The sequence below is a fragment of the Crocuta crocuta genome, unplaced genomic scaffold, assembly GCF_008692635.1.
Source record: "Crocuta crocuta isolate KB4526 unplaced genomic scaffold, BGI_CrCroc_1.0 scaffold102, whole genome shotgun sequence".
NCBI lineage: Eukaryota > Metazoa > Chordata > Mammalia > Carnivora > Hyaenidae > Crocuta > Crocuta crocuta.
Window position 1 is genome coordinate 6,402,870 of NW_027530019.1, and position 26,906 is coordinate 6,429,775.

A 26,906-nucleotide genomic window follows, 5' to 3' on the forward strand; every position below is an offset into this window, starting at 1 on the left:
CTCTTCTCTCATCTGTAAAATGAGAGCCATGACATATATTTAGGGGGTGACTATGAAGGTACAAAACAGACTTTTTCTCATGAAAGGGAGCTCAGGATGAGACTGTGAGGCACTTTATCTCCCTGTTTTGCTTTTAGGCACAGGTAACTTAGAGCCATTAGTGTTTCCAGGGAATGGTGAAATCTGTCCGGGAAAACTCCAGGGAAGTACTGGCATTTCATAACCATGTATTATAAGAACATGTGCTCATTTGCTTATTCAGTCAGGGAGAGAACAAATATTTAATAAACCGTGGGCACTGGGCTAAATACTACAGACACCATGATGGAAAAGGATGCAATTCATGCCCTCAAGGAGTGGTGGCCTATTTTTCCCCCTAGGTGGTGATATAAAAACCCCAGGTGGCCTAAGTAGATCTGCTGTCTGTGGAGCAGTAAAAGGAAACAGCAAACACCCTGTAAGTAGACATAGCCCTGGGATTCAGCAATTCCAACCATACCAATTACAGCATTTTCTGTCAGGACTGACCTTTGAGGAGATTGCCTCAATTATAAAAGGTCAACATCTCCTGATTCTGGCACAAGCAAGTCCTGAGCAAGGTGGTAAATTATAGCCAAAATAACCCCACGGAGGTCCTTTACTTTCACCATTCAGCAATGACCCAAGGCTATCAGACACCTTTGTAACATAGTGGTTAAGTGGCTCTAACATGCAGGGTGTGTGCTGGCACATTAGCACTTACATCCTAATATAAGTAAGTTGCATGGGCTTTTTTATTAGCAATTCAAAATGTGTTTTCATAGCTAGTTAGTGGTTACTCCTAAATGAATCAATTCCAAAGGTCATGTACTTATCCAAGTACTTAACAGAAGTAAGGTGTATTAGTTAGAACAATATTAGGTTGTTTGTAGAGAACTCATTCCTGCAGGTAGGAGGGCAAGTGGGCAAGGATATTCAGTATCAAGTGCCTGTTTATCTTGCTGCCTTCACACAAACTCCAAGAAGAGAAATTACCTCCTCCCCCCAACATTACCTATAAGGATAATAGTGACGCTTGACCTAGATGCAATTTTCTATCATGAAGCTCCATCTTCCTGGACTACAAGACTATCTCCCAGCACCCAGAGTAGAAGACAGACTTCTTTTCAGAAGGACAAGCCAAGGGACAAGGTTCATAGAGAACAGTGATCTGCGTCAGACCCACAGCGATCCTGTGGAATTGGCTTCCCACCCTGCGTAACTTCTTCTGTGAGCCAAATCCAGCCCTGTGTTCACACCGCTTCCAGAAAGATGTCCTTGTGTCACTGGACCCTAGAGCTGGTTTATTCTCAGGCCAGAGGCACAAAATCAGACTGGGAACTAATTCTGAAACACATTTCACATAGTCTAGATTTCCTTGACAGGGAAGGCCTGGAATTTCTAACCCTTGTACTCCAGACATTTAGTTTATTTTTTAGCTCTCCTTATCAGAAGATATTTTGAAAAAGCGCTACATCAGACTTCTTTGCTCATTTTTCTCAGACTAATGCTGGTAGTGCCTTTCTGACATAGTTTAATATTTGTGGTGCCTGTGTATTAGTGTTCTAACTTGGACTTTACAGAACATAGAAAATAGCTTTTAACTTTTAGGACACAAAGGCTGTGAATGGGCTGAAATCCTGATAATTATATGTGAACAGTTTTGGATACATATATTTTTCTAGAGGAAAGAACTGATGTTCTTATCAGATTCTCAAAGCAGTCAGGGACCCAGAACATATAAACCACTGATCTAGACAAAATTTTCTTAATTTGGTAACTAATAGGTGACTGATAGAGATTAGAGGTCATTTGTAATGAGTGAGAGATAGTGTCAGAGAGAGAGAGAGAGATGGAGAGAGAGACAGGGTAGGGGAGGATCTGTCAGCAGTAGGGGTGATTCTCAGATCATTTGCAAGTATGAACGTTATAATCACGAGCCTGGCTCAGATGGTATGTATTTTGGTTTTTGTGTCTGTGCTCTGGCTTCATAAAGACTTCATGCCTCCATTCTCTTGAGTTTCTTATGAAAGAGATTTGTCCAGAGAAGTACCTCACTTTGATCATATGTAAATTATAATTTCACAGATTTCTCATGGGAACAAATGAGAAAGTCTTGCAAATTTGAATTGTGTTGTATCCTGGAAAGACATGGTTTTACTTTCACTATATCAGAGGAATGCCATTGCTGTTACCCAATCTTTTGTGTAATTAGTCACTAGACAGCTAAAAAGCACAAAGTAAATGAGAACAACCAGAAACCAAATAGTCCGTCAAAAATCCACAGAGGAAAGAAATAACTCATGAAATGAAAGAGAATAGTTTAAAACTGTTCTAGCTAATAAACTCGAGGAGATTAGAAAATATACTGTAAAAAGATTTGAATGCTATGGAAAAGAAACACTCAGAGAGCAAGAAAAAAAGAAAAGGTTCCTACTAATTAAAACACATTGCCTAAAGTAAAGGAAAAATCAATAAAAGGATTAAGTCTAAGAAATTTCTCAGAAAATAGAGGAAAAAGACAGAGGGAGAAAAATGCAAGAAAAGGTAAGAGACATAGGGAAAGGAAACATCCAGAGAGCTCATACTGGATCAATATGCTTCCTAGAAAGAAAGAATTGAGAAAACAAAGGGAAGTAAATAATAAGAAAAGAGATTTTCCCAGAGCCAAAATACTGGGATCTTCCAATTGAATTGGAAGCACACCAAGATCTGACCATGTAATAGAAAGAAATCCTTATCTAGAAATAACCTTGTGGATTCAGAACACCAATGATAAAAAGAAAACCCCTACACATTTCAGAATTTGTTGTTAAACCTACCAAACCAAACCAAACCAAACCAAACCAAACCAAACCAAACCAAAGAATCTGACTGACCTCACTCTTCTCAAAAGCAACTTTGGATGGAAGAAGACAATGGAGTAAGCAACTTTAACTTCAAACTTCAAAGTTTTGAGGAAAATACTGTTCAACCTAGAATTTTATGCCCACTCAAGTGCAAAGTCTAAACAGAAAACTTTTCAGGTATCAGAGACTCAGAAAATGCATATCTTGTTTGAAGGGTCAGCCTGAGAAAACTAGAGGAGAAGGGATGACTCCACAGCAACTGGAGAGTTGCCCAAATTAGATGCCAACTAAGTTAGTTGGATGGGACACCACTTCCACCTCCACAGGAGACTGACCACATGGCTTCTTTCACTGCTGCTGCTGGCACTGGTCCCTGGACCCTCATTCTCTACCTTCTCTACTCATTCTCTATCCACGGAATACTGTAGCGTATTGGAATCCAGTATGCTGGCCACTGCCACCAATATCACCATCCATGGGATCATCCAGAGGAAATTCCCCAGGATCTCTGTTTCTTTGAGTCGCTAGCTTCCTTTTTTTTTTTTTTCATGTTTATTTAATTTTGAAAGAGAGAAAGAGACAGAGCGTGAACGGGGGAGGGGCAGAGAGGGAGGGTGACACAGAATCCGAAGCAGGCTCCAGGCTCTGAGCTGTCAGTACAGAGCCCAACGCTGGGCTCGAACTCATGAGCCGTGAGACTGTGACTTGAGCTGAAGTCGGATGCTTAACCGACTGAGCCACCCAGGCACCCCTGAGTCACTAGCTTTCAATTCAAAGTCCTGAATAGGGAAATCTGAAGGTAAGTCGTAGGTAACTTTCCATGCCGAGGAGATTAGAAAAGTGGGTTGTAGGAATTTTAAGGTTCCAGTAGGGGAACTTGGGCTTTGATTTTCCCAAAGACTCAACCAGTAGAAAATTCCCCATATATAAAAAGAGAGGTTATATTCTGTGTAAAGAAAAAAAAATAAGAAACAAAAACAAATCATAAGATAATTTGGACACACTTGGTGATATCTTAAAGGCCAAAATGCAAACTAAAGTAAAAAATAAAATTGAAAACTTGAAGAAAATAAGCAAACAAAAGAAAAGAGCATAAAGGTCACACTATAAAGCAAAGTAGAATATTTGATATTATGTAATTGATTGAGTATAATGGAATAAAGTGCTTGTAACTGCGATGCTAGAAATTTTCCCACCAGTGACTCAGGGATCAGGAGGTGAGATCTGAAAAGAAAAGAAAGAACGCAATCTTCAAGAACTGTTTGACACAGGAAGGAACAAAGTCTTTGTTCCTTGTTGCTGTGTTTGATGTTTACCATCAAATTCACGAATCAGGTACACTTGCTTATGATTGTGGCACAGAATGCAAATGTAAATGCCAAAGTGCGGATGACTGAAAGAGGGGTGTAGACAGTAGGAGAAAGCAGGGGGGAAGGTAGGACACAAGTATCCTCACCTTACAAACAGCGTATTAAGAAATATACTGAAAGTCGGTGGGACAAGAAATAAGAAAACATTTAAAGTTACAAAGAGAGACACTAGAAAATGTTTTACAAATGTTTATTTATTTATTTTGAGAGAGAGAGAGAGAGAGAGAGAGAACATACACAAGCAAGGGAGAGGCAGAGAGAGAATCCCAAGCAGGTTCCACGCTATCAGCATGGAGCCTGACACAGGGCTTGATCCTATGAACTGCTGAGTTCATGACCTCAGCCGAGATCAAGAGTCAGATGCTTCACCAACTGAGCCATCCAGGTGCCCCCATATTAGACATTTTTTAAAACAGTTGTAACTGTCAGATGTTGGGAACAGAAGAAGAGAAGTGGACAGCCTAAGTGACTTAGAGCTTCATCTTTCATATTTGGAAGTCAATAGAAAAGTTTCTAAATTCAACAGATTGAGACATGGTATGACACGCCTGTCTCTAGAGGTATGATGATCTCAGAACAACTGAAAAACAACTAAATTTGGGACTAGAGTAAAGGGACGTCAGACAAGGAAGCCTGCCTTCTTTCATTATCTCTTGAGTTGTTATTATGTGTATATGTAACTTGGATAAACATTAAATTAAAAGTAAATAAATAAGCATCTTTGATGGAAAAATAACCAAAATGGCATTCATTTATTGCCTTTGTTTCATAAGGGGAAGAAAAACATGATATTAAAAACAGATTCAAAGCCAGGGTTATTTAAAATATAGCTTATGGCATTTCTCCTTTATTTTTGTCATGTACACAACTAAAAAGAAACGGTTTATTTTAATTTCACTGAAAATTATTCCTATAAAGATGTTAAAGAAACATTTTAGATACATAATATATATGAGCTCCTTGTGAAATATAGAACAAATAATAAGTTTTCAAATTCCTTTTGGCAAATATAGATTTGCATGGAGTGATTTTCTTTCTTTCTTCCTTCCTCCCCCCTTTCCTCTCTCTATCTCTTTCTTTCTTGCTTTCTTGCTTGCTTGCTTTCTCTCATGTTGTTACCTCCTGAATTTCAATTTTAGTAGAAGTAAAGATCTGCCAAAGAAAACTATATTTTCAAACAGAGAACCTTACTTTGACAGAAGCTGTTGAATTCCATAATTAATTCTTGTCTGTAGATCAATGCATTGCATAAATGGCGGATCAACCTTGACAAGATGGAACAAATACAATCATTAGTGAAATCCTAACAATACAGAACAATCGACTGTGAATTTAGGTCAGTTTGTCTGCCTTGAAATACTTTTCCTTGGTACTATTTCAATCTTGACAAGTCCTTATTGTGTGTTTGACATCTTTCATAATTTCTCATAGACAATTTTAAATAATCTTTGTTTATTTAAACAAATATTTACTTAAGAGATGTGAATGTGTAGAACATGACTAGCATAGTTAACTCGAGGTTTTAACACAGTGTAGGAAACATGCCAGCATTCATATTCTGAGATTCTAGAATAAGACTTATGGCTAGAATATGAGGTGGGTGGCAGGGTGTGTGGGAGGGGAACTGGTGGCTGAAAGTGCGGGGGTGGGGCAGCACCCTCTCTCCAAAAGACGAGAATCTGGTGAGTATCTCACTGAAGAATTTGAGAAAGGACAAAAGCAGAGAGGAACCTAAGTGATGGGGCATCTTTCCAATAGGAGCTTCGGATTTGGCAGGCAGTGGACCCACAGAGAGGATCTCCTTATGCATACAGGGTGGTGCTTGCTTTTTTCATCATTAAAAGTCTTCCATTATCTTCCATCTGATTGGGATTTTGTGCTGCTTCTTTCTTGCCACGGAGCATTCTTTGTGGCTCAAAGAAAGACACGACAGGCTTAGTCATATTTTGTTTCCTGGGAGGTTAGTGGACTTGCCCTGTTTTCACTGGGTCTCCTTTATGTACAGCAGTGTGGTGATGGGGAAGCCCTCCAGGTATGCTAGGCAGACATTTACTCCTGTTACCAACCAGAAAACACACAGTGATCCGGTTTTTATAAGCTTCCTGGGAGGCTCTTGCTTCTAGTATTTTTACTTTTACTTAATACTGCATCTTCAATGTTACATTCAGAATTCTTTTCTTATGTTTATTTAACTTATTGAGAAGGAGAGAGACAGAGAGAGAGACAGAGAGAGAGAGAGAGAGAGAGAATCCCAAGCAGACTCCACACTGTCAGCCCCACATTGGGCTGCAACTCACAAACTGTGAGATTATGATCTGAGCTGAAACCAGCTATGTCACCCAGGTGCCCTTACATTCAGATAATCATTAACAAAGTTTTTGTTTGTTTGTTTTTTTATCTTAGAGAGAGGGGGAATGAGTGGGGGAGAGAAGCAGAGGGAGGGAGAGAGAGAATCTTAAGCAGGCTCCATCGTTAGTGAGGAGCCCAACATGGGCCTTGATCCCACAACCCTGGGATCATGACCTGAGCCAAAATCAAGACTCAGACGCTCAACCAACTGAGCCACCCAGGTGCCCTGCAGAATTTTTAATCATTTTTATAAATATTTGAGAAAAAACTCCGACAGCAAATACGAAGCTTGCTGGATGGTCTCAGTGCCACCAATCCTATTACAATCAGACGAGCAAACAGTCCTGTTGGACATCAAGCTAGGCTGTCTTCTCAGAACTGTGGGATTGGTCTGCAGGATTGTTCTTTCTTGCCTGTGAGGAGGGTGGTGACTATTACTAGCCATTTTTCGCATACCCTTGACCTCCACCCTGTCCCCAACACCTTTTTGCCATAGTGTGTGCAACTTGCTAAGAACAGAGTTCTTGGACTTTGTAAATGTACTCTTGACCTTTCTCTCCACTGCTCCTTCATCTGCCTCTTCCACTCAGTGAATGTATCCTCATCTTTCCCAATGCTGAAGCCAGAAACTAGTGAGCAATTTTTGGTCTATAGATTTTTATCACACATGCTATCCAGTCTGTTCCACATTCTATAGACCTTATTTTGAGTTCATTCACTGTCTACACTTGCATTCTCTCAAGTCTAAATACCCACCCACATCTCTTTCCTGGACAACAATAATCTCACTGGTCTCCCTGATTCTTGTACTTTTGCAGTTCATTCTCACATGGCTGTTAGAATGATCTGAAAAAAACCCAAACCGATAGATTTCACCATGTCACTGTTGAGCTTAAGGTCCAAGTTTCTTAACTTAATTTAAGGGCTTTTCGATATGGCCTCTGATTCCTTCTTCAGGTTGCAGAATGAGGCCCATTCTCTTCCTGATTCCCAGACTCCAGTTATGCTGACCTTCTTCCAATTAGTTAAATGTGACCAAACTCTTTCTCATGGGGAAGCTTTCACACTGCTAAAAAATTCCTTCTCTGTTTTCCACCTGAATGACTTCTTTTTATCTTCCAGATCTTCCCTTTAGTGGCACTTCTGAAAAATTCTCTCTCTGAGTCCCTCTGTAAACTCACATATGTGGCTAACATTGTATTTCTTATGTGTATTTGTTTATTTATTTATTTATTTTCAGAAAGAGAGAGAGAGAAAATGAGCAAGGGAGGGACAGAGAAAGGGGGAGAGGATTCCAAGCAGGCTCCATACTGTCAGCATAGACCCCAATGTGGAGCTCAGTCTTACAAACCTTGACATCATGACCTGAGCTAAAATCAGGAGTCCAATGTTCAACTGACTGAGCCACCCAGGTGCCCCCTAACATTGTATTTTTATAGGAAACATAGCTCGAAGGGTGTGTCAAATGCAGGGCTAGCCTGGATCCTGCTTTTTGTTTTTGCCTGCTTCTGACTTTCCCCAATCCTACCAGCTCATGTCCCTTGCTCCGTGCATTTGGTAACCTGTCTTGTCTTTATCCTCACTATTGTCCAACCAAATCTCAAAGTTTTACATGGAACCTCAGCTGAATACTCAGAACTCAGAAGTATATGTCTAAGGACTCTAACAATGCACAAATTGGTCTTAGATCTGCTAAGCTGCATTTCCTCAAACATGCAATAAAGTTTTTTGCAGGTATGACATGCTAGGTACTGTGCTGAGTATTGGGAATAGAAAAGTGAATGAGGTGGAGTTTCCTTCTGCATGGAGCTCATACTTGACAAGGGAGATGGATGTTAAGCAAATTCATAAACACACACACACACATGCACACACGCACGCACGCACACATGCACACATGCATGTATAATAATGTCTGGTATAAGTTGTGGTAAATTCTATGGTGAAAGTTTTATGACTGTAATAACTATATCTAAAATGATGGGAATACCGGTGAAATTAATTTTAATAAAATATTTTATTTTTTATTTATGCATATCCAGATATTACTTTTCAACATGTAATCAATATGGGTGAAAAATTAATGTTTTCCTTATTTTATACAAGTCTTAAAAATATGCTGTGTACTTTAAACACACGGGACATCTCAACTAGGCCAGCCATATTTCAAAATTGATAGTACTCAATAATCACATATGGCCAATGGTTACCTTATTAGATGGAACAGCCATATAGATTCTCAAAGGCTTATAGGTGGTGACCAGGAACTTGCCCTAAGTTTCTCACAAAGGGGTTTTATCACTCAGGTAGAACATGACTTGTTGGGTGGCACAGTCTTGGCAACTTCAATTCCACTCAAGGCTGAAGGTGGTATGTAAAGCTGACATGTAAAAGAGGAAGTTTTTGTGTGGTTCCAGTATGCAGCCCTAGAACTGAATTTCAAGGGGGCAGATTGTACTAAAACTTTAAACATGAAGAACTTTCTGGAAACACATGAGATGCCTTGCCTTGTACATCATGTCATTAGAAGAGCCAAGTAGAGGCTGATGTCCACTTGCTCTAGGATTCAGTAGTTCAATGAAGGCTTCTATCAGATGATCTCTCAAGTTCCTTTGAATCATGTGATTCTGTAATTGAATTAATCTTGAGACATTCTCCCAACAAAGCATGGTCTTTTTTCTTTTTTGGCCTTTATTTAGAGAGGATTAAAAAATGCTTTTGAAAGCATTTTATTTTCAGAGGAAACAAGTTTTCATTTATACTTCACATACAGAGAGAATTTAAGAATTTAGGCAACCATTCAAATAATTTTAGGGAAAAAATGATGAAAATATTTTTGAAGGACAGTGAAGAAGAAATAATATATTTAATCCCTTGTTTCTTGATTAGAAATAAGGACTGATGGTATAACTATTTGTTAGTATAAATTAGGCCTAATGAGTATTCACCCTCTTTAGAATGTTGGACTCATCTATAATCTTTTTTGACTGAATGATATATGTGAGTAATGGTAGCTCTTTTTTAAAATGGAATTATAACTATACATTTGTGTATGAAATTACAAATTGTAAACAGACAGATTTCCTATTCTGTGGAACTCAGTGGGCCTGGAAAATGCTGACTTGTGATAGTCACTTCTCCATAAATCTTAAATCAATACATTTTACTTCCTGTTTATTGCCAAGAATGGCCTTCATGGTGTCTGGGCCTGCTTGAACACTCACCTCCATAATGCTGGGAAGACAGAACTCAGCTCAACCAGATAGCTACGGATTCTCCCTGCTTTTATCCGGGAGACAAAGATTAACATTTTTTAAAAAAATAAAAGCATATAAAGATGGTTGGTTACCAGAGGAGAGATGGGTGGGAGGATGGGCTAAACAGGGATTAAGGAGGGTACTTGCTGTAATGAGCAGAGGGTGATGTATGGAAGTGTTGAATCACTATGTTGTACACATGAAACTAATATAACACTGAATATTAACTAACTAGAACTAAAATACATAAATACATACAAGCATATAAAGAAATAAAGTTGATACTATAGAGAAGATGAGATAATTGTTTTTTTCTTTAATTTTTTTTAAAATTTATTTTTGAGGCAGAGGCCACGTGTGGGGGAGGGGCAGAGAGCATGGGAGACACAGAATCCAAAGCAGGCTCCAGACTCTGAGCTGTCAGCACAGAACCCAACATGGGGCTTGAACCCACAAACCGTGAGATCATGGCCTGAGCCGAAGTAGGACACTTAACCGACTGAGCCACCCAGGCACCCCGAAAATTGTTATTTTAAATGACTAAGGTTAGGGTTGTTTCTAGAAATCTGAAAATTTTCTTTAATTTTGGTATTTGTGTTATAGATTATTTTTGCTGTGTGAGTGCTTTCTCTATTTATGGATCTTCTCTTACTGACTCTGTCTACTCCAATCCATCCTCCATGTGTTCTACACCCTTCATTCATACCCTGCCTCCTACTCTATATGCACGCATTGCCCTCATGCATGCCTCATGGTCTCATGTGCATATACGTGCATGCGTGTGTGTGTGTGTGCACGCACATGCACACACACACACACACACACACAGAGCAATAGATAAGTCCATTCTTGTAACAAATGTTCTCTCTACATTCCCAGGTGAGACAACAGAATGCCTCTGGAACTTGTTATCTCTTCTTGGGCTCTTTCTGCCCTATCAGTTACCAGATTCCTCTGAAACTAGTTCAGAGCCATTAGTTCTATGCTCCAAGATAGTTTAGTCCTTAGAGGAATCCACAGAGTGCTAAATGGTATCCTTGGCTTATGTAGAAAGGGTTTCACTCAGGTGGAAATGGAGCACTCTTTTCTCTTTAAACTTTACTAAATGTTTACTCATTTAGTAAACATTCTTACTGAATACATGTCTCATGCCAGCCACAGTAGAGGAGAGTAAACCTATTCCATACTTAGTTAATTCACAAGTAAGCAAAAGGACACATTTATCAAATCACTGACTTTACTACCACATGACAAATTAGGTTATGGACAAGTGTGCAAGATATCATGCCATGGGCATGCTGGGGAGGGAGTGATGAGCTCTACTCGCCTCCCAGAAGAGATGGTATTTGGGCCAGGCCTTCAGGAATGCTGTGCACTTCTGGCACTTGGCAGAGGGGGGTGGGGGCTGCAGCCAGGCAGAGTGAACAAAGCAGGAAAGCACAGGGCATGCGTGGGGAGCAACAGGTGGTGGGCAGTGACTGGCTAGTTGGGAGTCAAGCCCCCAGAGCCAAGAGTGGGCAGGGTGTGAAGAGCCTAAGGGCTGGACCTGCCCTGGAAGCTTGCATCCTTCTCTCTTTACCTTTGGAACGTTTTTAAATCTAGATCTAAAGAAGGAGACTAGAGAGTCTTCCAGAATGCTAGATTGGAAAGTATGAGAAACAATCAGGGCCTGCATTTTGGTGGCAGTGCTAACAGGGGTGGCTTCTTCCTCCTCCACCACCTCCTCCTCCCTCTATAAAACAGCAAGAATGCATCTTTTTGTAATAATTTTGCAAACAATAGTGCATAGAATGCCTAGACATACGGAAATTCGGGTACCACTCTGTACTGGTTTTCTATTCAAAAAACAAAATGCTGTTATCTCATAGACATAAAATGTTAATAAGCTGAGTTTCTGTGCCCACTGGGAGCCACCCATGGGCCAGCTCTGCCATAGAGAGCTCTAGAGATGCTGAGTAGAATGTCAGAATTCAAGTGACCTCAAAGCCCCATTGTGACCACATGGCCCTTAGCATGAATGGGGATGTTCACACTCCAGCCTGTGGCCACAGAAAAAGGAGCTGATCGCTGTCCCTAGACGATTATGTAGGCTTTGCAAACCAGCTTAATCATAGGCTTGTTTTCTCCTGCTCTGAGGCTATCAATCCCATGGGAAAGTAGAAAAATCAAATGTGAAATCTGTGCTCTATACAGGTTGTCTCTGACAAGCCACCACAATGGAAAACGACTGATTAATTTTGTTGACTCTGCTGAGCTGGGACTCAGATGTTAAGAGCCAAGACCACATTAGTATGCCAGTCAGACTAGACTAATCAGAGTGGCCAAGTTATTTTGTGCACACAAACGCAGCCTGGGTTCCAACAATAAATACTATCTTGGCCTGATTTTTGATAGAGCACTTCAACGTACATAGGGTTAATTCTAAGCCTCTGTAGCCACCCTAAACACCCTACTCCTCCAACCTTTGAAGGACCAGGGTCGCAAGCATCCAGACTTGCATGCTCACAGCTACAAACATTTTTTTGAGCTCACACAAGCCCACCCCAGTATCATCTTCATGCATTTCAGAAAGGGATGTAAGAGATCAATGAATTGAATTTTGGCAAACTTAAGCTTTTTATACTTAAAGTAATGTCTCCAAAATCTCCAAATTCGGTCTCAGCTTTTGTCCATCTGTAGCTATCATCAGATCTCCCATTATTGCCCTTACCCCACCCCTGCACTCACCTGCAAAGTTTGTTACTGTTTGCTCAATCAAGTCCCCCTTTCTTAAAAAGTCAGCCTTTTCTTCTCTTCCCTAAATCCTTCTCCCTCTGGCTCTTGTGGCTCTGTCTTGCTTTCCATATTAGCTAGAACTTTCCCCTCCCACAATCTCGAGAAAACACAAGTAAGTCCCCTTCTGTCACTTTCATTTTAGTAAATATTTATTGAGTGCCTACTCTGTCAGTATTGTGTGCTGTGAAGAACATAGTGGGTAAGCTAGGGCCCCTGTCCTGAAGAGCTTCAATTTAAAGAAGAAATTAGGGAAGTTGACAAGCATACCAATAAGGTGTGGTGAAGTAAACACCAAAACAAAAGTTACAACACTGTGCTTTGGGGACTCTAAGGAAAATGGGACTGAGACTGGAGATGAGAGACACTGCACAGGCTGCATTTGAACTCAGCCTTGTTGAATATGAATAATCTTTGATTTCTGATTGCTTTCACTACCTGTGGTACCCTGTACCAGAGAATCTAATTAACACATGCATTTAATTAAACTCAATGTGATCGTTTTTTAAAATATAAGATTTGTCTCATACCCAATATTGTCACCCAAGGGTGGGTCTCTCCCTGGCAGGGAGTGAACCCCCTTGACGCCAGCCCTGCCATTGTTTTCCCTTCTATTCCTCAGGGACACAGCATGTGCTCAGTTAGCCTGGCCTGGTCATAGACCCAGCACCAACCTCATGATGAGTATCAATAGATTGGGTTACTTCAAACATTCTGAGTTACGAACCGAAGACCTCCCTTAGAACAGAGCATGTTGTTTAGAATCATAATAAGCCAGGTGAGCATCTCAAAATACTACTGTCCTCTTTACAGCTGTTACACCACTAGAGCCTGCCTGATTCCCCCACGGGGCCCTCTGTACAGGCCTCTTTAGAGATACTGAGGTCTTAGAACCTAAATTTAGAACCAAAGCGACCTGACGTTGGTGGCCAAATATCAACCTTGTCCAGAGCACAGCTAACTCTGCCTGGTGGTGCGATATGATCAGAGGGAAGGTGCCTTCAGAGCAAGTGGGCAAAACCCACGTGGGAATTAAGGGCAGGCCCCACTACCTCCAATTCCAGACTGCAGCAAAATTTTATCTCAGAAGCATTTTTCCGTATTCCATGAACTTGGCATTTAGCAGATGCTTGTTCTGTTACATGGTACACTGTTCATGGACTTGGGGAACTCTGGCTTCTTAGCTAATGATATTTCCTAGGAGTTGTTATAGTCAGTCTTCTTGCTTGATAGAATTTTTGGAAAGGATGGACAGACCTTTCATTCATGGGCAACCCCAGACATGAGGCAGTCAGTACTGTCATCACCTCACTCTGATGTCACGGCCACATTAGTCTCGAACTGGATGCAGTATTCTTCCAGGTGGCTCCTTGCCTGGGTCACCTCCCTCAACCTCTAGAAGTAGGCAAAGGCAGATCTTGGTTTATCAGACATCGTTCTGCCTCCCCCCTTGCACAATGGAACAGAATGGAGGGCTTGCCACTTGAATGTCTCTTCATCACGTTGTTTTCAAGATTTCAGTTATCACTGTCATACAGCAATGCTCTTTGGATCAAGGAGGACTCACTGTCTAAGGACTTGGCTTTCTGGACCGTTAGCTTGTGTTCAAGGATGTTCGTTTCTCAAGCATGGCACTAAGCAGTTTTAGGAAATGCTGATACAACTGTAGCAATTTCCCCCAATTTGTTCCTGACAAAGAACTCTCTTCAAAATTGAGTTGGCTTCTTTTCTTTTGTTCAAAAATTCTGGTAAACACAATTAGCCTCATTAACCTCAGTTTCTGTTTCATAACTGAAAATTAGCCTACAATCACTGGTTTGCTGGAAAGCACAGTTGTAATTAGTCTTTGACTGATATGAAAAATCTGCCTCTTCTTTAATTTCTTTGACATCTCAGTGCATTTGAAAACACGTCTGAACTCTCTCACACTGGCACTGGGAATGGGAGTAAAAATAAATCAGGGATTTAAATCAAGGATCTCAAGCTGAGGCACGAAAACGGATATTCTTGCACATGGAAATTGGAGACGAGGCGGCATTTGTCAAAGAGGATATGACGAGAAGGTAGATACGATGAAGCCTGTTCCCAATGCTGCTTCTATCATGTCCAAAGAAGGAAGCTAGTATGCCGATGAATCTGCCATCCATAGGTGAAGTCCAACGATTATTGGCAAAAGAAGATTGGGGAAAGAAGTAGTTGCTCCTTTGGCACAGGTGAAGAATCACTAACCCGAAAACCATATTGGTGACCAGCTGTATGAGGTCCTTTTTGTGGGCAAAAGAAGTCCTTTTTCATGAGCAGTCTTGGGACTTGTTCCAAGGACCTGAAGGACCTGAAGATTGGGCTTCCAGGCCTTTTGATCAGACATGGGCCTTATGAGTTTCATGAGGAAACCTTATGGCCATCATCCCGCCAGTGGACAAGAGCCTGAAGAAAGTGTCCACTACAGGAAGAATGAAGATACTTGTTTCCTTTCAATCAACAGGCAATCTTCTGAGATAAAGGGAAAGCAATGTGAAATAGTTCAACCAGGTCTCTGGGCCTGAGTTTAAGAGCATGTGATCCAGGGAGTCTAGCTGTGACAGGGATTCATTTGGTGGAGCCCATCAATCTCGATTAGTCACTGAGGTGGCAACTCAAACTCATAGACTGATGTGTGCCCTTTTAGGTTGTTGGCTTTGGGAATGGCATGATGGAGATGAATATGTCAGTGATCAAAAACCAAAGCCAGTAGGACCCTGTGTGTGTGTGTGTGTGTGTGCAGATGTAGATAGTGAAAGGCACATCCTTAGGTTGAGACATAGATGGCTCCAACAAAGCTCATTGTATAGAGGTGTCCTGAAATGGGAGATGGGAGATCTGTGTTTGGCAAACATCTTTCCCTTTATTTTCCTCAGCTCCCTTTGGTGGAATGAGGAGTGTGGAGGTTATAATCCCTAAGACCCATTCAGCTCTGGCACTCTGTGCATGGATATGCAGCAAAGTCTCAGCCTGCTCAAATAAGCATTGGATTCCTTAACATGGACATAATTCTTTTCTTTCTCCCTTCACCTGTGCTCCAAACTATTTTATTCTCCTAACTCCCACCAAATGTTCTTAATTCTTGAGTTGTTTCTCTGTAGACTTAGTACCCTCTGGCAGGCACATACTCAAGGACCCTGAATTATCTCCCTGCCCCTGTGGACTCTGGCTGGAGGGCTGTGAAATGGAGCTGAGCTTTTATGTCTCAGTGCCCAAACTGCAAATGAGAAATCTTATAATTCAAATTGAAGTTCTCCTGTGTCACTCCCCGCACTTCTTATCAAGCCCCATAATACTGAAATAAAATAGTCACTAAGTCAAGAAATAATCCAGGGCAATAAAGTAGCTTTTATTAGGCACCTAAGGCATCAGAAGCAAATAAAGTAATGAGAGGGTAAATTAATATTATTGTCTGTGTGCTCATCAGAAAAAGTGGTGTGTGACACTTGACTGAGTATCAATATCTTTGAAACAGCTTCCTTATGCTCTTCAGCATTGTTTATGCAAGAGTCTCTCCATGTATGCAATAACCGGGTTCAAATGGTCATGTGGTCGGGCAAGATAACTGGATCTAATTATTGACAGCCCTCTGATAGAAGCATTTCAGTTGAGAATTCTGTTTTAAGAATTCCCAGGAGTGTACAGTTTAGGAGCCACTGTATTCCAAAGAATGACACGGAGACTCTTACTTGCAGAGACATGTTTTTGCTTAGCCCCCCCGCCCCCCCACACACCCTATTCCACCTTCTCTAGGCTCCCAGCCCTATGCTTTCTCCATTTCGTTTTCTGTTCATTTCAAACAAGTGCCACATGTCCCACAGAAAACGATTAGGGGTGGTTATTCTGACAAGACACTCAGGATTAAGGACCTCCCTCTTCCTCTGGCATTCATTTCTTGCACGTTTCTTTTGGTTAATTAAACACAGAAAGGTCACCTAGCATCCTGGCAAGTACAGGAAATGGGAGGGAGGAAACATAAAGTAAAAACAAACAATCACTATGATAAAGTCAACACTGTGTTTTTGTGTTTTCTTCCCGTTTCTCTAGAAAGGGATTAGTTGGGTATTGATTATTCACCTGCCACCTACTTCCCCAAAGATTTTTGAGGCAGTCCAATGTGAGAGCCTCGCAGTAACACCTGCATGCTCCTAAATTTAATTTCTTAGCAAAATAACAATGAGCCAATACAAGAATATGATTTGTGTGCTTCTAAGTTCCAGGGAAATAAAAAATTTGTCTCAGGGAAAACATCTGTATTCACTTGTTCCAGTTCTCTGTTTCACCATCCAGTCATGTTATCTTCATTTCAAGAAAGTGTTTGCTTTCTTGCCCTGCTCAGATGCATGTGTCAAAACAGGTGCACGTACAAGATTTGAAGCTTTCCAATTCTTGCACCTCCTTGGCCCAGCTCAGCAAGGAGTGCAAAGTATATCCCAGAGCCCCTAGCATGGAAGGGTCTTGTGTCAGAATGAACCCTCTTTCTATAGAGCGACTTCTCTAAAGAATAGCCACCACTTCTGGATTCGTCCTTGGAGCTGATATTATGAATGCGGTCATTTTGAAATTCTGAGCCCTTTTCATTAAACCGGATTTTAACTATATCTTGGGACCATATCTTGGGCTTTCTCATTCCATGGTTTTATTTATGCTATTCCTTTGGCCTGAAATCCTCTCTAATTACACTGCCCGTCACAATCCTCCTCATTCTGTATGGCTTTGTTGAAAGACTGCTACCTCTTGAAGCCTTTGGTATCCATTGTCGTGAAAAAGCTGAGTAACAAACAATCACATAGGAGTATCGAACTACGGTAAACATTGTTCCAAGTGCATGTTTCTTAGGGTCTCAGTTGTGTTCACTCATGTATCTGCAGGAAGTAATGTGATGACAGAAAGGTCTGGTCATCTTAGCCGGGCTCTCTCACATGTGAGGTGGTTGGCTGACTGCAAGGTGGCCTTTGCTGGGACAACTGTGCATTCCTCCATATGACCTCTCATCATCCAGAAGGTTATCCTGAGCTTGGTCTCATGATTGTGACAGCATCTGGAAGACAGAAGAAGTGTGCAAGGTACCCTGAAGTATAGGTTCAGAACTGGCACACTGTCACTTATGCCACTTTCTGTTGGCCAAAGCAAGACACAGAGCCAACTCAATTTGAAGGGGTAGGGAACTAGACTCTACCTCTTCTGGAAGGGGCTGCAAAATCACATTGTAAGAGGCACGGAGAAGAAGAATGAAAAATTGGATATTTTTATTTTTTAGTCAATTGACCACAGCTTTTCTGATAGCTTGAAGTGGTTTTTGATTTATTTTTTATTGTTTTGATAGCAATTTAAAAACAGAATATTATTTGGCCAATTGCTTTGTCTTCCTTTAAGACCCTAAAGTCAGAGGCCACGCCCCATTCATTCTTTGGGCCTCAAGTTGCTTAGTTCAGTGACTTGTCTCTTTTAAGCACGATGCATATTTAAACATAGAAACTGTCTACAAATAAAGCAAGATAAAAAATACAGGCACACAGAATTTTCAGTCTGGAATGACCTCAAACGTTCATCCCATCATTCTGTCTTGTAGTGGTATGCAGGCTGTTCTAAATAGAAAGCCAATAAAAAGCCGGTCTCAAAATGCAGAGAAGTCCCTCACCTAATCAATGCGTGTTGCAAACATCTATGCACCCTAACGCTTCAGCTTTAATTTTCCTCGTTCTTAACAGAGAGAGAACAGCTATTTTCCCATTTTTGCCTTAGCCTTCACTGTCTGCCATCTTCTTTCTATGATCCAACTATATACTTCATTGGTGACAAAGACATTCACCTGGCATCTCAAGTTAGAAACAGAGCCTGAGTGTCAAGAAGAGTGCTTTGCACATAGCAGGTATGCCATAATTGCTATAGATAGGAGATTTCTTCCATCTCAGTGTCCCAAGATCACATCTAATCAAGGGTTTCCCATGAGAATTGCTATAAGATCCTGCAAAGAATTCTGGCTTCTTTGATGTCTTCTCGACTCTTCCTGAAGTATGGCTCCCAAGGAGGTCAGTCCACCTCAGTCGTTCAGACCACACCAAGTCCCTATTTGATTGGATCTTCCATCCAGCAGCTGGATTTGGCCAGAATTGGATTTTCAGAAGACAAAGCTAATCCAGTGAGGGGGTGGCAAGGAGTGAACTCTGCTTGGAAGAGAAAGAGAAGATTGAGTTCTATATTGATCCATTCATCTTGAGAGCTCTCCACTCTGCAGAAAGGAATTCAATTAATATTTTAGGCTTTTAATGAAACTTGTTCTCACCATGACTTTTCCTGTCACCATTGATTTGAGTTCTGGTTTTGTAGAACTCAGTATTAAAGGTCTTTTATAATCAGTATATGCCCTCATAGTTTTGTTTTGTTTTGATTTGATTTCTCAGTCAAATCAATGAGAAATAAGAGGCTGTTTTTTTTTTCTTTCACTTAGGAAATAGTTTTTAAAGGAAGCCTTATTTAATCTATAATTCTGCACCCTTTATTGTTAAAGGTTAGTATGTTTAACCTCTGTTTATAACACAATGTGTCTTTCAGATTCTTTCTGACTCATTGTCTTTGAATGTGTCCCTGTGATGGTTAATTTTATGTGTCAACTGACTGGTTCACAGGGTGCCCAGATATTTGGCTGAAGATGATTTCTGGGTGTCTGTGAGAGTGTTTCCAGATGAGATTAGCATTGGGATCGGTAGACTAAGTAAAGATGACTGTCCTCCTTAGTGCTGGTAGACATTATCCAATCTGTTGAGTTCCTGAGCAGAACAAAAAAGTGATTGGAAGCAGAATTCTCTCTCTGCCTCTCTCTCTGCCTGAATGCTGGCGCTGAAACATTGGCCTTCTGCTCTTAGACTGAGACTTACACCATTGGTACTTCCAGTTCTCAGGCCTCTGGACTCTAACTGGAATTTACAACCACCAGCTTTCCTATGTCCCCAGATTGTAGATGGCAAGTTGTGCGGCCTTCCAGTCCCCACAACTGTGTGAGCCAATTCCTTATAACAAATTTCTTTATATTCATCCAATTGATTCTGTTTCTCTGGAGAATCCTGACTAATAAATACAGTCTCTTATCATGATATGACTATGGCTTTGTGACTTTAGGACAACTTGATATCTGGTCCCTTCTGACCATTTATCTTCGACCTCCAACATTTCCCCCATCAACAGAGGTCAACAGAAGTAATCAGATTGATAGCTCTGTCTGCCTTTTTACCTTTCAGGATGGTTTACTATTCTTTATAACTTTCAAGATTCTATCTTTCCTGATTTCCTTGCAACTTAGTCTTTCCTATCAGAAGAGGACAGCTTTCCACTTTTGCCTTGGAAAAGAGCAAAAAATATCTTTCTCTCCAAAATCATTTATTTTCTTTTCCATAGTCAGGGTCTATTTGAAATTTTATATATATAGCACTCTCTTAAGACAGGCTAGAAATGGTTACCAGACCTACAATTTAGAGTGATAAATTACTGGCTAAAATCTTCACAACAGTTTGTTTTAACATGTTTTAAGATGAAAGCTAAAAGGTAGCTTTAATGTAACATTAAAAACATTTTTTTTAATTTACTTTGAAAGACGGAGTATGTGTGCACGTGAGTAGGAGCGGACAGAGAGATAGGGAGAGAGACAATCCCAAGTAGGTTCCACTCTGTCAACAAAAGCTGGACATGGGGATCAAACTCACAAACCATGAGACCATGACCTGAGCCAAAATCAAGAGTAAGACGCTTAACTGACTGAGCCACTCAGGCAACCCCAGAATGATGTTTTGAGAACTTGATGTTCATCTACTTACTAAGCAAGATATTGAAGGTTTCTTTCCTCTTAGGTTGCAATTTTAAAATGTTAAAATATCTATGGATTTTCCCCCCTCTCTGCTACCTTTGAATACTAAGCTGTGGTCATTCCAAATCTTATGTCTTTTCACATCCCGGGTAGTATAATCTTTATACCATCAACTATTTATGCTCCCTTATTTTTCCCACTGTGCTTTTCCCCCTCAAAATGTATTTCTGTCTCCTATCTGCCAGCCTTTCCCACAAACGCTCAGGCAGAGAATTTCTTTCAATTTTCTGGAATCTCAGTCTCTAACAGCAATAAATAATCCACCTATCACTTTGAGGACTTGCCTGCCGACCTTTTGCTTCTTATCAACTTGACATATTTTTAATTTTTGTCTTTGGTGTTTACATATTTTTGCCTCAGTTCTCTGGTGTGGCTGCTTTTCAACCCATTCAGTGCCCTGGCTACCTAATCTTGGCTCTTCAGACCCTCACTTTCATTCCTTTTACTTTGCAGAGGCCTCTCCACTCCCAGACTCTTCTGTTCTGCTGTGTTCTGCTCCTGCCCTTTCTCACAAGGGCCTGCTCCCTGCCTAGCTGCTTGCGGTCACAGCTTTTCTTAGACTCCATTTGCTCACCGCTGTGCCCTTACCCTCCTCCTTCTCTTGCCTCTGCTCACTAAATTTCCCTTACCTGATTGTGCAAAACAGAACTGCCAGAAATTGGAAGGCCTCTGTACCCACCTTCCCCGACCCCAGTCCCCATCGCCACTCATTGCGGTGAAACGGTGGGGTTCACAAGTTGATTTAGTTGCTCAATACTGTGAGCAATACTGGAAATGCCTCGTGGCCTCTCCCAGGTACAGTGTCTACTCTCTACTCCCTGCTTCTCACCCTGTCTTTACGGGCGACGGGGAACCTACTATGCAAACAGATTCAGTTAATGTTCTATTTTGACAGTTTCAACTTACAGAAACGTTACATAAGTGGTAGAAGAACTTCCCATATCCTCTTGACTCAGAGCCCCATTCAAGTTTGGCTAAACGTCTCAACATCCCTTACAACAGAAGGTCCATACAAGGAGTATGTATTGAACCAGTTATCAGTGTCCCAGTTTTTTAACCTGGAATGTTCTTTAGCCTTCCCTGATCTCCATGACTTTGACGTTCTTAAAACTGTAGTCTAGTCATTTTATGGTCTTCCAGTGCTTCCTCATGATTAGGCCACAATTTATATTTTGTGGAGGGAATATCATAGATTCTGTAATAAATGTATAGTGTAAAGTCTGTTTGTTTTGTTTGTTTGTCTGCTTTTAAAGAATGGTATTTATAGTTTCTGTCATTAACTAACTCTGTACTCTTAGCTAAATCATTTCCATTTCTCTGACCACAGTTTCCCCCGTTGTACAATGAAGAAGTTGGACAAGAATTGTCCCAAAGCCTTTTCCAACAATAAAATGCTGTGACACAGCATTATGGCCCAATCTCTCCAAAGGAAAGAATTAATGTTTTCTTCATAATACGATAAGAATGTTTTGGGTTTTTTTTTTAAAGAACTGTCGACATATATCTGTGTGAATAAATTCACATTGCCATCTCCACCTACTCATTTGTCCTGGAATCACAAGTTCACATACCAAAGAGAACTGAGAGGGGATATGAGAGAAATACTTTCTAACTTATCAGGATAGGAGAGTACCACACCCTGTGTTTATTCTGTGAGTGCTTGCCACGGTTGTCCGCCCACTGTGCAGACGGGAAAGTTCTGGATGGCTTCTCCAGGGCAACATGAGGGTCAAGGATGGCTGCCACTGAGAGGTATCATCACACCTGTCCTTCTTGTTTTCTTTGCTCAGAATGTTACAGTGGAAATGCAGAAGAAAATCTAAAGGAAGTGTGAAGTGAGAGGGATGTGTCTTTCTGACCATGACCATGTTCCTCTGATGGTTTCACTCGGTTGCCTGTTTGGGCCCGTCTTGATGGGTCTGAACAAATACTCATTTCCAAGGAAATGACATTAAACCTGACTTTTTCTCTCTGCCCGCTATTAAACCTTTTCCCTCTCCTGTACCCACACTCCGCTCCTATGGCAGATGCTGTGGGGGCCTGGCCCAGACCACCTTAACCAACCAGTGCTCCAACCCCACCCACTGTGAGAAGTGGCTGTTAATGACTCACACCCACCCCCTTCTCCAGAGAACCACCCTCAGGAGACAGAAGCTGTCCTGCCTGGGAAGATAAATTCCCTCCCTAGAGGCCTCCATGATGTCAATAAACAGAGAGAGATGACCTCCCTACCTAAAAGGGGACATGTGTTCTGTGTAGCACACACCCCAGAACATTCTTCCCACAAATGAGACCAAGGTGAGGCTTTACCCAAGACCACATCCTCGCTAGGCTTCTCCCCCTGCCCTGCCCTGTGTCAGGCTCTGCTTCTAAGGGACTCAGCCTGATTCAGCTCATCTTTCCTCAGACCTTCTGCATAATCCCCTTCTAGAAAAGCCACGTTAACTGGTAGACAGAATGCTTTGTGCATGGCTCCCCCTTGGAGGCTTTATGTAATCCTAACAAATTTCCTCTGTGGTTCATCTACCCTTAAAGGGCTAGTGGGTCTCTGGGAGTAATGGTTTCAGATCACTGGGGAGAAGAAAATGATGCTGTAGTGTCAGAGAGCTGACTTAGAATGAAGGAGGGCTGGGTCCAGTTCCATTACCAACAGTTATTTCCTCAAGGGATAAGCCGGTATAGCTGTTGGGTCTCAGTTTACGCCCCTGTCAAGTGGAGAGAAGGAGAAGATGAGCCTGAAAGTCATTCCCTGTTCTTCCATTCTAGCATTTGATAGCTCATAGTCTTTCCATTTCTACCCAGAAGGAATGTGCAGGAACAGATATGTGCATTGGGTGAACCCTAAACTCTATTACTCATTTTCCATTTCTAAAGCAGAGCAGCCAAACACGTATTGTAGTGACATTTATTCAGGACTTAGTGCCTTCAAAAAACTGGTTTTGGAAAACACGATCCGAGTACCTACTTCTTGGTGAAAGCTGACAGCTGGGCTTCCTTGCTTCTCACTGGCAATCAGTCTCTTCCTGTCCCGGACATTCACAGGACTGTATGAGAGCCTGTTGAAAAAGCCAAAACCTGCTCAGATCAGCACAAGACTCATCCTCAAAATGGGGGCAGCAGGGCCGTGGAGGATCTTACTGAATCAATCATGGACCACAACATTCATTTGAAGAGTAGACAGTTCACTTGTTTTTTCTTTCTTTTTAATTTCCCAAAATGCCATCACATTCATTCTTCCATCTGGGCTTCCTGGCGACCTTGTAATGTGCTACCTTGCCACTACTTGTTACCTTGTAATATATCTCTACCTGGAAAACTAAGAAATGGAGGAAAGGTGGGATTGTGTGACTTGATTTTAGAGTCACGGAGCTTTAATATCCAAAACAGTGCTAGAGCACAACAGTCAGGCTCTTAACTGCCCGAATTTCTACCAAATTACGTGGCCTTTCTCAATAGTTGAGAGTTTGCCTAAGTGTTCTCTAAGGATTTCCAGTTCCTTGGAAGGTGAATAGTTGTCATACAGAAGGGAGTGGTCTATGATGAAATAAGTTTGGGAAATGAATGGTACGTTAAGCAGGCTGCTTTACAATAAGACATCTTGGAGCCTTCATGCTTCTTACACGTTCCAAGGCAAGGCAATGCACGTAGCAATTCCAAACGTGCACGACCAGGCAGACCTTCAATTCCAGACCATCTTGCACCTTGGAAAGCATTCTAAGAAAGCATACTCACTGGTATATATGATACCCACTGTTTGGATATTTGGTTGATTTCTGGTACCAAGGAAGCATTACCTGCTATTCAAATTATGTCAGTGACCAGTAACCTAATGTGTCGGTTTTGTTGTTTTTTTGAGTATGTGCATGCCTATATGTTGGCAAGCCCTACTTGGTTGCAATATGCTGAGTGTCATTTCTAGCCCTTTGTCTTTGAAAAGTTTGCCACAAGGACTGAGTGACCACTCTTGCAGAATCGATTCAGACCTCCCCCTCACAAAGGTTGCAGTAGGCTAGCGGGGCCTCTTCCAACAGGCATTCAGGGAATACCACTTCTGAAACAGCTTGTAATACCTGAACATTAAACCTTATCCAAGCTGCTTTCCCCTGAGAGCTCCACAGCCCTCCCAAACAGGTTGACAACCATCTATAATTACAAGCATTTAATTATCCACATATAATACAATTCCAGGGACTCTCATCATTGTCTTCACACAGACACATACTTCTTTCAATTAAATAGCCAAGTACCTGTGCTGGACTCAGTTTATGCTCCTCTCCAGATTACTCTGCCCCTCACGTCCCTAGGTCTTGGACTTTGCTCAGTGGAGAGCCCTGGCCATGGCCACCCTGTTTTCTGTCACCACTGGTAGTAGCTCAGCTGCCCTAGACAGACTTTATTGGATCAGCCCAGGGTCAGTCCCTCTTCATTTTGAGGCATGGATTACACACCAGGGCATGAGGCTGGGTTTGGTCCTCTCTCAGGAAGGCTAACACAACCTGGTAGTGCATGTGTGTGTTTGTGTGTGTGGGGGTGGGGGGGTGAGGTTGGGGGATTAACACCCAATAAGACCATGCATGACCAGTAAGAGGCAGGAGGCAGAAAGAAGCCAACAGAAAAACTCTGCTTCCGTCCCCGCCTCAACAGATTGTTCCGAGGTGCAGTGGTTCCTCATGACATCTTGAGAGCCCTTTGTAGCAACTAGCCGTTTCCTTGCGGAGCTGTGGTCTGCTCAGAAAGCATCACCCTTGACTTGCTCTGCCTGCTTCCCTTGCCTGACTTCCTATGCCCTGCAACTATATCTCCCTGATAAAATGTTAGCATTTAAACCCTGCCTTCAGCTCTGTTCTAGGGGACCCAGGCCAACAGTTCCACACATATCCAAGGGTTTTCTCTATTTTATTTTATTTTTATTTATTTTTTTAAATGTTTTATTTATTTCTAGGAGAGAGAGAGAGAGAGAGCGTGAGCAGGGGAAGGTCAGAGAGAGAGGGGGTCACAGACTCTGAAACATGCTCCAGGCTCCGAGCTGGCAGTCAGCACAGAGCCAGACGCGGGGCTCGAACCCATGAACCGCGAGATCATGACCTGAGCGAAAGTCGGACGCTTAACCGACTAAGCCACCCAGGCTCCCCGGGTTTTCTCTATTTTAAAGACAATCATCCTCATAACTATAGCTCACACATACTGAACTTGACTATACAGAATTTTACACTCTGTAAAGAGAATAAGTAAGGAGAACAGTACTCCTCAGTTGCCCATTTGAAAAGAACAAAATTGGGATAGGCCACTACCTACAACCCTTTGTTTACTCTGAAGGATGCTAAGTGGATCTTTCCCAAAGCCTCTCCTGCAGAGGACAGATAGATGTAAAAGTTCATTAAGAAAATAATTATGCTCTCGACAGTGCTGCCAGGTTTTATTACTGTTGAATCGTGATTGGCTCACACTCTCCCACCTCAATTCTGTTCAAGAGATAAAATGCATTGAGATAAAAAGTGGGAATAGAGTACAGGTACATGTTGTAGAGGCTGTAGGTTGAACACAGGCGTAGAAAGACAGACAGACTCATTTAATAGTAAACTTTAACAAAGCAGCAGGAAAAAAAACTGATTAATTCTCTATCTTTCCAGTGTAGCATCATGGAAGGCTAAATTTTTTATGGGACCTTGGTTCTCTTCTGTGCCCTACATCATATATATTTTCCTGGGTTGGAAGTGAGAAAGGTCTTTTCAAATAGTCATCTATGGATATGTGTCTATGAACTGGGAAACTAGATTCTTTCTTTTGCCATCTAGAAGCCCCTCTCTTCCCAGGGTTTAGGAGAGTCAGGTAGAACAGAGGAGGCCATGCTGCAATAACAAACAAGGCAATTCTCCTACTCTCTCTATATGTCCATCAGGGGTTGGCAGAGGCTCTCTTCCAAGTCATCTTCGCCTTGAAAGCAGCCATCACCAGACCACTGCCAGTCACCTTGGCAGGTAAGAGAAGACGTGGTTCGGTGACTCTTGAAGCTTCAACAGAAAGTGGCAACATTATTTCCACCCAAATTTGAGTAAGCGACGCAAGTCAGATGACCACAGCTCGTTGCAAAGGGGTTGGCGGAAAACAGTTCTACCACATGTCCTAAAGGAGTATTAGAATATTTGCTTTCAGCCCGAATGACCAGCTCTGTGCACCGTCACCAAAGAAAGCAATTACATCCCGGGGAAGAAAAGTCAGTAAACATTTTGTTCTAAGTATAGCTAGCTCTTTCTGAGGTCAGAATAGATATCCAAGTGTTCTCATACATTGGAAGGTGCTAACACACAGACATAACATACTACGATTACCACTATTACTACATATGCGTGCCCCTCCTCAGATTGCCTCCTGTATGTATTTACTTAACCCCCCCCCCCCATATAAAGGA

At 41.7% G+C, this 26,906-nt stretch overlaps 1 protein-coding gene across 4 annotated transcripts in view; it reads left to right on the forward strand.

Annotated features, from left to right (window-relative positions):
- The window catches only part of LOC144231864 (uncharacterized), an 81,148-nt gene that overhangs the window by 49,468 nt on the left and 4,774 nt on the right, over window positions 1–26,906 (forward strand). For 3 of the 4 annotated variants that reach the window (XR_013335215.1, XR_013335217.1, XM_077764459.1), the window contains one exon: window positions 26,397–26,475. Coding sequence is in view for 1 of the 4 variants with exons in the window: in XM_077764459.1 (XP_077620585.1) it covers window positions 26,397–26,475 (79 nt within the window). In the remaining 3 variants the exon portion in view is untranslated. Of the gene's footprint in view, window positions 1–380; window positions 458–26,396; window positions 26,476–26,906 lie in introns of all 4 variants that reach the window. The other variant, XR_013335216.1, reaches the window with a different exon arrangement.